Below are 11,494 nucleotides of genomic sequence, written 5' to 3' on the forward strand. Positions count from 1 at the left end.
CTGCCCTTGAGATAGCCTGGCTACTTCTCCGCTCTTTCCCACAGGCTGTCCTGCTGGGTGTGTGTTACTGACCCCCTGTTAATAGCCCTGATTTCCCTGGAAAATTAAACCGCATTTTATGCCAGGTTACTGCCGCACATCCTAACGCTCATATTCTTTTATTCGGTGACTTTAATTTTCCTGGTATTGACTGGCGTGACCTATCTTCAGCAGCATGAACTAATGCTGAGGCGATTATTCGAATGCGATTATTATTATTATTATTATTATTATTATTATTATTATTATTATTATTATTATTATTATTATTATTATTATTATTATGCGATTAAATAATGCGATTATTAGAAGAAGAAAAAATGGATGGGGGGGGGGCAATTCGCGGCAAAACCTCAGCTCATCTACGTCGGTGTGACGTCATGGATCTCAGATTATTTCTTTTTTCGTATGTGCACCCTCGTAGCGCACTACAATTAAGTTCTCTAAACTTGCTAAGTTCAGTCTATTGGCTCATTCAAGTACAACGTTGCCTACTTTTAGAGATTAAAAATTTAGGCCAGAGCAGACGTCGTCAGAGTCCATGACCTCACGGCCAGGCATGGTGCAGGATCTTCAAGGTGGCGTTGCCACCTGTTTTTCGTTGTCGCGTCTTTGATGGCTTTCCGTGCCTCATCTCACAGTATATTTTAGAGCGCAGCACTTAGCAGCCTGTTCCTGCGTTCAACGACGGCATGCCTTGGCGTCGAGCGCAGCGGGAGATGAAAGAAGAGAGCGCAAGGATGAAAGTGGAGGAGGAGGACGAGGCTATAGTGAAAGCGAGGCGGAAAGTGGAGGAGGGGCGGAGGGGAAACGGCCTGCTGAGGTCAGTAAGCGGTACCAGCATGTGTGATCGGGATCACTCCTCCAGCAAGGGGCGATGACGAGCGGCTAGGAGTAAGGCTCGATGTGACGCTTCCTTGGGTGCTGTCGCCGCTTACATTGGTTGCGCGATTTCCCCGCGACGAAGGGCTGCTCTCGCCGTTGGTGGAACGAAAGCGGAAGAAGAAAAGCGCCGCGCAAGACGGGCTCTGCGGAGACGATGGCTACCATACGGCGCCAGAGCAGCGCGCGACGTCTGTATGGAACCAAAGCACTGCACGAGTGGTGGTCTGTCTGCGGCGGCTGTTGTGAATTGCGCCCACGCGTCGCCCACGCTCTGCCTCTCGCGATCTCCCGAATAGCGAGGCAGCCGCTCCACACTTCGCTTCGTTTGCAATGGGCCGCACGAGACAGATTGTCCATGCCAGCCACGCTACTCACGGCTTTCTGTTTCCTAATAAAAACCGTTTACCTATATAACCATAATACAAAATATTGACACTCGAAATGAAAACACGAGTTGCGCTCAAATTTCGCATTGGGGAGTATTGTAATCGTCGGTGAACGTGTGCGTATGCGTGTGCGAGCTTGCGTGCGTGTGTGTGTGTGTGTGGGGGGGGGGGTATTTTTGGGGTGCAACGTGGAAGCCAGCTGAAGAGTTTTTAGAAGAGGTCGCCACCACTGATCTGGTCGCTGTTACACACTTTATATAAGATGTTGTGCTTTTTCCCAGATGACCATCAGGCCTGTGTCCTACGATCCCGGTGTGGTGATCATACACGAGAACGAGGACACTTCCATCGTCGTAGCGACCTCCGGTATTGTGAAGGTCTGTACGCATTCACACGCAAGCGCCACCTCCTCGCACTGACTGTTGCTTATCATGCTGTTACTATTCCCAGACAACGGGTAATTTTAGCGTGAACGGAAAGCTGCATTTGCGAATCTGCCTTGGAGGCTGCAGCGTTATTGTTCATCATCATCATCATCATCATCATCATCATCATCATCATCATCGTCGTCGTCGTCGTCATCATCGTCATCATCATCATCATCATCATCTACTTAAAGTAGAAAAGCAGAAAACAGGCGTGTCACTGTAGTGCAGTAACCAGAAGAATCCAACGTTCAACTAAATTAAACTGGAAGACTACAATTTAATGCAACCACAAAAAGATACGCAAGTCCAAATTGCTAGCCGAGCGAACTACAACTAATTCAAAGAATACAAATAAGAGACGGCAGAAGCGTGTCTTACACTGAAGTCGCGTAGTAGTGCTTTTGAAGTAGGCGTAACGGCATGGAGACTCAACTTCCGTGCTGACAGGCCGCCAGGTGGCGCTGCCGTTCTTGCCGGAGCGAAGAACACGCACCTATAAAACGAGACATAAGCAGGAAGAAGAAGCACGTGCTTGCTGCAGTAAAACTAAGAAAACGACGGAGCATCTTTTATTAGAATGCGAAGACATCTGCCCAGCGGTGGATTTAGGCACCACTGGCCTCCTTGAAGCCCTTAGGCTCAGCGAGGTAAACGTGTCCGCAATAGAGATTAGTAAGAAGCGACTGGAAGATTGGTGGAAGTAGGGAAACGACAAAGAACGGAGACGTACTAAAGCAAAATTCATAATAGTGGGTCAGAAAATTTGGTTGTGGGAGTTCATCGTGTATTTTTTTTTTAACCTACGTAGGACATTAGGCAGTATAATAGCAGGAGCTTGGTGTCGCAACCCACCGTCCCGTTCCAAAGGGGACGCTCATAACATCCATCCATCCATTCATCCAAGCTTCGCCTCGGGGTGTTTCGGCGCAGGTGTCTGGCGAGGTGACGGAGAACGTGGACGGCGCGCTGCCCAACACGGCCTCGTTCCTGTACTTCTACAGTGATGGATACTTCGAAGATTACATCCTGGCGCCCGACATCATCGGCACGCTGAGCATCGTCTCGGACGAGCCCTGCGTCACCACGGTCACCGCCGAGACCGCCGTCAATGTAAGGAGCCTTTGTATATATATATATATATATATATATATATATATATATATATATATATATATATATATATATATATAATTCTTATAGGTTGTCTGTGGACGATAGCACAATTCCAGTTCATGAGGGGGGTCTGCTCGAAGCGGTGGACACTACTTGCACAAAAAGTTTAAATGCATAATCGATCAGTTAACAAAAATTCACTAATTATGTTTTAAACTAATTACCTTATGGCCTGTATTGCAATTTACAAATCCTGTCCGTGGAGTTCGCAAGGCGGATTCACTTGGAACGAATTCTGAGGATGACATCAGTTCCGAGATAATTCCGGAACTTTGCAGACAAATGCATTGGCGTTCCAGTTACTTTTGTGCTTGAATGCATAAAACGACGCTCTATTTAGAAAGTAACTGGAACGCCAGTGCACTTCTCCGCAATATTAAGGATTTCAACATCAGTCCACTACAACAATGAGTGAGTCGGCGAGCGAAAGACCTGAGAACTGTTCGGATCCATAACAGAAGCAGAAGAAGCTCTCCCTTTCTTCGTCTTTCCTTTTTTTTTTCTAATCTCGCAACTGCTAAACGTACATTCGCGGAACTTTTGTGCTTGAATGCATAAAACGAGCTTTTGTTAAAAAAGGAACGCCAATGCATTTCTCCGCAAAGTTCAGGAATTAATATCTCGAAACTGGTCTCATCCCTAGAATTCGTTCCAAGTGAATCCGCCTTGCGAACTCCACAGCTAGGATTTGTAAGTTGCAACATGGGCCATAAGATAATTAGTTAAAAACTTGATTAGTAAATTTTTCTCAATCAGTCGATTATGCATTTTAACTTTTTGTGCTAATATATGTACGCCTGTTCGAGTAGACCAGCTCATGAGCTATAATTTTGTTGTCTGCCACAGGCAATTTAAACAAAAAAAAAATGAGAGTGTTCGCTGAAACACCCGATATATGGTTCGCAGTCCTCGAACCACGAAGCACCCAGGCTTACTTGATGGTTTACAAAACACAGAACAAATGCTTGTCATTTGTGTTTTACGGCCATGGTTCTAGCTCCCGTTTTTCAGCTTTTGTTTAATTTGTTTATTAAAGGACCCTGATTCAGCTTCGGACGTACTAGCTCTCAAGCCCGTAAATGTGCACGCGACTACCAATTCCTCTGTAACGCTATTTCCGTCATCTTTTAAGTCTGTGTGGCAATGACGCATCCACTCGTTTCTACAGCTTTCTCGGTAAGTGTGAGATATTTCCACTCGTTTCTTGTTTGTCTTCCTGACTGCACAGCTATATTGCTGCGTAACATATATTGAAGCACAGACACTCTGAGATTACCACGCCTCTTCCTTTCAGCATGCTACAACCCTCTGTTTTTCCTATACCTGCAAAGCACCGGACTTCTACTATACGCATCACTTAACTCGAGAGCCGGGGATGCTCAAGTGTGTACGCGCTCGCAGGCATACCTGATCCCCAAGGAACGGCTGCTGGAGGCGCTGGAAGTGTTCACCGCGTGGCCCAGCTTCCGCTACCAGCTGTGGTACTTCATCTGCTCCACGCTGAGCACGCCTCTGCTGCAGTCACAGCCGCAGTACCAGGTGCATCATTCTCTCTATATGCGTTTACACCCAAATCATACAGTAATATGCGGCACGCACAATTGGCGACAGCGCAACTAGTGCCTGAAAACCAGAACCTGAGAGAATTTAGAGCTGACATTCTGAAGAAGTGACGTCGGTTGAACAAAACACAATGTCTTGCTTCATCGTTCAGCAGAACACAGGCATCAGCTCGTTATGTATACCCCGTTTCACAATAATGTAACAGCGGGAAAAAAAGGTACAGCTACGGTGTCAGCCAATCAGGAGCTCGGTCGTGCAAAATGCACGTGTCCCCACGCCGCGCTTTGCGTCACTTACGGCGAGCGGTAATGGCAGCGCTCTTCTTTTTTTTTCAATTTTGGTTTTGAAATTGTCTAAGTTTGCGAGCTTTTTAGTGAGGCATCCACTCGTATTTTAAGCGGACAATCTTACACGGGGGCTGTTCCATATATATGCACTATCTGAAACTAGTCTTTGCACGAGCTCCAAAACGTCGCAGTTGGCCTTTAAAGCCGCAGAACATGCGCAGAACACGTTCTGCGTTCCTCTCCTGCGCAGACGTGGCCCACGGAGAAAGTCAACAACCGTCTGGAGCGGATGCAGATGCCGGACCTGATGAACGCCAAGCAGTTCCAGGTGAGCCCAGACATCGAGGACCTGCTGCTCATCCAAGGTCGCATCATGGACGCCACCACGGAGGAGGAGTACCTGGCACCCATGTACATCCCGCGCACAGTCACCAAGATCATCTTCCCGGTACGCACGACATACACCAACCTGGTTGCTCTCTTGTCTTGCTTGGTAAACGTTGCTACAGTCTCTTACACGCAGTCACACGGGGCGCTTTCGGTCGCGGTCAAGCACTATCTGGATCGAAAGTGCCCCGTGTGACTAGATTACATTTGTGTGGAGCGCCATGCTCCAGTATTGGTGCAGAATCCCGAGAAATACCTTGCCTGAACCTCGAGATGCAAAATTTTAGGACATTATGAACGTCCTCAAGGATTTATTTTTGTTGCTGTTGTTTTAATTCAACTGGCGTTGTTCGTCTACTTTAGGTACTTCGACTCCATCCGTCCGTTCATCTGTCTGTCTGTCTGTCTGTCTGTCTGTCTGTCTGTCTGTCTGTCTGTCTGTCTGTCTGTCTGTCTGTCTGTCTGTCTGTCTGTCTGTCTGTCTGCCTGTCTGTCTGTCTGCCTGTCTGTCTGTCTGTCTGTCTGTCTGTCTGCCTGTCTGTCTGTCTGTCTGTCTGTGAACAGACAACCATCCATTCATCTGTCCACTACGCCGACCCAACACAATAAGTTGTTTACTAGTTTTGGCCATCCTATCGTCACCACGTCGCTACAATCATGCTGTCATTCAATAATGATCACATCGCCGTTGTCATGCCATTGTGGTCATTTCATCGTCATCGTATAGATGTCGTGATGCTATCGTGGCCGTCCCATCGTCGTTATTCCAGCTTCGTCATCCGATTTTCGTCGTACCATCTCTGCCACGATGTCGTCGTCACGTCATCGTCGTCACGTGATCGACGTCATAGAGTCGTCGTCGCGCCTTTGTCATTTCGGGCTGGTCATCCCATTATCATCATGCCGTCGTCGTCATATTACCTCGCCGTACGCACGGTCGTCATTCTTTTTTCGTCATTCCATCATCTTGCCACGTCGTTGTCACACAGTCGTCGTCATTCCATCATTGTCATGGGCGACCGATAGAGGGGGCATGTGAAAACGCCCGTTTGCCGTGGTCAGAATTAAACCGGAGCCTTCCCTATACATACGGTGTCCCCCATATAACCCTCTGTCCACTTTGGGCAACTTAACCCTACGACTAAAATCTGTACGCGGGATCGTTCTATGCTTCAGGGTGAGGTGTACAGCCGCCCGTGTCCCGTGATGGTGATCATCGCCAACGAGCAGTACACGCTGCCCGAGGAAGTGGACTGGGTGTTGCGCGAGCAGCGACGCGGCGACGACAATAACGAGCAGCGCGCCGCCGCCGCTCCCTCCGCCGGCTTCTCGAACTTCGACGAGATGACCTATGTGTCCAGGGTGAGCACTAACTGCAGCTATGGCGCGAGTTGGCCCAAGTGAGCACCGTCAAACCTCGATATAACGAACGCTCATATATAATGAAACATCTATCACGATAAAGAAAATAAAAAACTTGACTGTGTGGTTATGTTTTTCACCTACAGCGCTAGTTTTTTCAAGCACCATTACAACCAAACCTCAATATAATGAAAACGCATATAATAAAATACCGGATACAGTGAACCAAATGGAAACTTTGCTGATCACGCTCTACTTTAGCTAGAGTTCTGCCGGTGTAACAAAACCGAAAGTGTCATATATACTACTATCCTGCACAGAGATGTGAAAATAAGCAAATGCCACGTAGCAGGGCAGAACAACGGTAATGCTGTTTGCCGTTGCTTGGAGATAATCAGATTATTTTTGCGTTCCGTCTAAATACATAATCAGTCTTAATTAATTAATCAACTACTCCAATAAAATAATTAGGTGAAAAGTGTCAATGAGAAAATCGTAGAACAGCACGAAATACTCTTGATACAGCTTTCTGTTGCTCAATACATGCTACATTAAAGTCTTTTTGTCATAACACGACAATTTGCTTTTTTGCAATGATTTACGTACAGGAAAAAAGTCGCAGTTTCCGCCGAAAGGCAAAGCACCGATTGCTTAGTAAATTAGAAGACAGCTATACGAAATAAGGATAGTAGTTTTATCGGCCGTATAGACTTTGAAGCATTCACTTACTAACTGAATTAACAAGGATTGTGTCAGCGCGCACAAGAAAACATGAACATATTACGCTGTCAAAGCGCTGGTGTGAGTAAGCGCGGCAGCAGCAGCGAGCGAAGTGACCCTCGTGCCGTTTGTCGCTTTAACGCAACAGCGGCTAGAACACAGCGCGCACAAAGGTATGAGCCGTCTGCAGATCGCTTTCAAGATACGACGCACGCGACCGCACGCGGCTGTACAAAGTACGAACTTGTTGGCGGAGTCGAAGCTGCCCTCCCGCGCTGCCTCCCAGCTTTCCTCCATATATGGCGCGCGAGATTGAGCCGCGATCGTCAGTTCCTCTTGCGCCCGGTCGCGAAATGCGCAGTTGCGGCGGGAGCACTACGTCACCGCCCTCTCCTTCTCCCCCCACGGTATTTTGCTCGATGGAAGACGGCGCATTGGCTTCCAGCTTTCTACTTCGCACGTGCCACATTGAGCCGCGATCGTCGGCTTCCCTCGCGTGATTTTACTCGCCCTTACAGCATACAACGCGTGGCGGCGGTGTTATTGCCCCTGGACTTTATACGTAACATCACGGCGACGGTAAAAATACTCCTGGGGTGTCCATATAGTTACTATTGCAATAAAAACAAGGCTTGCGAAATAATTGCTCTTACTGTCTTGAAGTTTATCTGGCACCAAAACACCGAAGCATCGACTTGTAACCACTAAAAAAGAGAGTCGCACTTACGCCCGAAAGACGAAGCATCGATTGCGATAGCAGATTGATTGACAGCCATAATAATTAAGGATAGCAGTTTTATCGGCCGTATCAACTTGTAAACACTCGCTTGCCAACCAAATTAACAAGCATGGTGTCAGCTCGCACATCACACTCGATGGCCGCGGACATTCGCTGTCAAAACGCTGGCAGCAGAGAGTGAAGCGACCTTCGTGCTGTCTTTCGTTTCAACGCAAACTGAGCGGCGAGAACACAGCAAACACAAGACTACGAGCCGTCGGCCCACCTAGACTGTACCTCCAAAGCAGATCGCTTTCAAGAAAAGCCCGCGCCCGCACCATACGCAGTTGCTGCCGAAGTAGAACGCCCCCTGCCCTTCCTCCCCTCCCCCGGTGCCATGAGCGCGACGGAAGACGGCGCGCTTCCTCCCTGCTTTCCTCCCTTGTGCACGCGAGAATGAGCCACCATCGTGAGCTCACCATTGCACGCTTTCACTGTGCACACGCAGTACACGGCGCGAGGCGATGGTTTTATCACCCCTGCACTTTATACGGAACACCACGGTGACGGCGACTGCAAAAGTGTGCCTGGAGTGTCCACATAATTCCTATCGCAATAAAAAGTACGCATTATGAAACTTCGTTCCAGCGCACAATTGAACACGGACGAGACGAGAAAGACAACACGAACGCCGGACTTCAACTGTTGATTTCGACTGTTGCCTAGACCAAGGAAATCTTTTTGGGTGGTCCTGCGCACTAGCAGCCCCCCCTCCCTCCCCCTGTGTACATAAAGCCCTGTTTTCCATGAATAAAATTCAGTTGAAGTCCGGCGTTCGTGTTGTCTTTCTCTTCTCGTCCTTGTTCAATTGCGCGCTGGAACGATGTTTCATAATGCTAATCACAACCAACTAGCCCAGCTGTCCATACTTAGTAAAAAGTACGCACCTACAGGCTTTGTAAAATGTTGCGAAGCCTTTGCGTAGGTGACAAATCCCATCGATTGTACCCAGTGTGGCCTCCCGGATCGGGCGACGGAGGTTACGGCCGTACCATGTATGTTTCCTACAATAGTTGCTAGAGGAGACTCTGGCGCTGCGATCGTTCTATTACTAGGGTGCCTCGACGTCTTCCTGGCGCGCGGCTGCGGGCAAGGAGGACATCGATGCACCCTATCAGCTACAATGAGAATGATGGGTAGTTCGCGGATATGTCTGATCTTCCTCCTTGTGGCTTCTCACGTTCTTGTGGATTTGTAATTACTACGCTTTATCTCTGTAAATTTCTGAGTAATCAGCTTTTTACAAACCAGTGAAGGCAAATAGCGTCCGCGCACCTGCACAATCGCTGCGAACTGTTGCATTTATGGTGCAATATCCTGTTCAAAAATGCCCAGTTTGGATTGTTACAAAGTTGCTTGAAGACGGAAGGACCAAGTTTAGGCAAATCTACCTGTGTACTAACCATCATTCGCACGCTGCCTGAACCGTCATGCTTGCAGCTCCCAAACACCCTAAGCTCTTCTACGTGATTTTTTGCATAAAGGTGTATGGTCCCCAGGGGACCTGAGATAAATGGTGGGACTGTGCTAGCTGCTGATCTTCGCGTCGTCCGACATGTCCTGAAGATAGGACTCGATGACGAAGCGGCGCGGTGGATTCGCAACTTTCGGCAAATATTGTAAAAAAAAGAAAGCTAATGTGAAATTCTGATAAATCTGCATGTCCTCTGTTTCCTTTTCTAGGTCACCGGTGCGAAGAAAACTGCCGAGACTGAGTGAAACATTCGTGGAGCCCGAAGATATGTATGTGCGCCTACAGTGAAGTGCGGTGTGTAGTTATTTGATATATGGCGTGCTAAAGCTGTCTCCCTAATTAGTTCACTCGTACCAGTTAGCACACACATCTGTATAAAGAAATATTACGTAAGCATGACTTGCATTGGTGTACGACGAGTCCCAGCTGCAATGTTATCACTTCTTAATAAAGATACCCTTTTCTCCGAGCACCCTGCGACAACCGTCAAATGATTAAGCATAAGCAATTCGAGGCCATTACGCTACTTTCTAATATCCAAACTTCATGTATATGTAAAGCAACTGCGGACATCAGAATTTGTGCCGTAACTGCAAATGTAATTGTTGATCAGCGAAGTTCGAATACACAAGGTAATGAATGAACAAACTTAATAAATATGTGCACATCCCATGAGCTGTGCGAATCGGTATAGGCGAAGTTTTTATTGGTGTTTGCGAAGAACGTTGTTTTTGTTCAGCGACCTTTTGCAACTATCTGCACGCATGTTTCGCTGCAAAACGCCTCGCTCAACATGAACGTGTAGCGAACCTACACGAATCCCACGCATGACGACGAAGGCGTGACGATAATGTTATGACACTGGAACGACGACGACGGAATTACAATGACGACGGCATGACAATGGGATGAAGATGCAGGAATGACGACATCATGACGACGGTATGAGGAAAATGGCATGACGAAGCTGAAATAATCACTACAGAGTAGATATAATCTTCATATATAGATATTCATAAATGTATCCAACAAGGATACCAGAACGAGCGCCATACCCCCGGTAAGAGGCAACGAAAGCTGTATAGTGCTTCCACATATTAAAGAAAAGAAAACTTCGACTAAAGTTAGCTGAAAGAAAAGCAACCAACCAATTAAGATACCGACCACGGTGGAGGATAAATAATTAATTGACTGGTATTATGACGTGATAACATATGGCAAGCACCTCGCGGTGAAATTAAAGACGTGATAGAATGACGGGGAGCTACCTTTAAATGTATGGCACTTTTCAAGATCAAAACGTTTCCGATTAACCATGTGGCACTAAATGTGGCTGCTAAGTATATATACGTGAAAAATGAGAAATCGTTTTTCTCGACAGCCACTGCACTAAATTTGATGAGGATTGTTGCAATTAAAACGCAAAGTTAAAATCTAGTTACTATCGCTGGCGAATATTCAAATTAGACCATCATGTTTTATGTGACAGTTGTTGAAGATTGTGAATTTTCAGAAAGCGACCCTATCAAGCTTACAACTCTAACTCAGCAATGAACAAGGATATCACAATTATGTAAATTGCGCCTAACAGTACTTCTAAGGCGGACATAATTGATGTATTATACATGGCTCTCAAGATGGGCGCTACTATGTGAGTGAGACTTTTGCACCGCCCTTGTAAATTATTTAACGAATTCACATAAGATATAAATTGATACATCAATTTTGTCCGCGTTTGATGCTCTAACGGGTGCTGTTTACAGTACCGGAATATCTGTTCTTGGTGCAGAGCTACGAATTTGCAAACTTCGTGCTTTTATATTTTCAGACCTACCAGTTTTTGAAAATTTCAGTAAAATAATGAAGGCCTTAAATCAAAATTGTGCTTCTAACCGTCTTTATAGTTTAACCAATGCCTTTGGTTTAACTTTCTCTCTCAAACATAATTAAAATCGGTCCAGTCCAAAAGCGTGTCTGCGTATTCCATGTATTTGAATAGACAGCATCGGAGC

The 11,494-nt window shown here is 46.7% G+C and overlaps 1 protein-coding gene across 1 annotated transcript in view; it reads left to right on the top strand.

The window, feature by feature from the left end:
- The window catches only part of LOC126544367 (sperm-specific sodium:proton exchanger-like), an 87,896-nt gene extending 77,945 nt beyond the window's left edge, over nucleotides 1-9,951 (top strand). The window contains exons 8-13 of the mRNA XM_050191676.2: nucleotides 1,592-1,687; nucleotides 2,669-2,848; nucleotides 4,313-4,450; nucleotides 5,012-5,209; nucleotides 6,325-6,510; nucleotides 9,692-9,951. Coding sequence (XP_050047633.2) covers nucleotides 1,592-1,687; nucleotides 2,669-2,848; nucleotides 4,313-4,450; nucleotides 5,012-5,209; nucleotides 6,325-6,510; nucleotides 9,692-9,727 — 834 coding nt within the window. The 3' untranslated portion in view covers nucleotides 9,728-9,951. The remainder of the gene's footprint in view (nucleotides 1-1,591; nucleotides 1,688-2,668; nucleotides 2,849-4,312; nucleotides 4,451-5,011; nucleotides 5,210-6,324; nucleotides 6,511-9,691) is intronic.
- Nucleotides 9,952-11,494: the final 1,543 nt, after the last annotated feature.

This window comes from Dermacentor andersoni, chromosome 3 (assembly GCF_023375885.2).
Source record: "Dermacentor andersoni chromosome 3, qqDerAnde1_hic_scaffold, whole genome shotgun sequence".
NCBI classification, from domain to species: Eukaryota; Metazoa; Arthropoda; class Arachnida; order Ixodida; family Ixodidae; genus Dermacentor; species Dermacentor andersoni.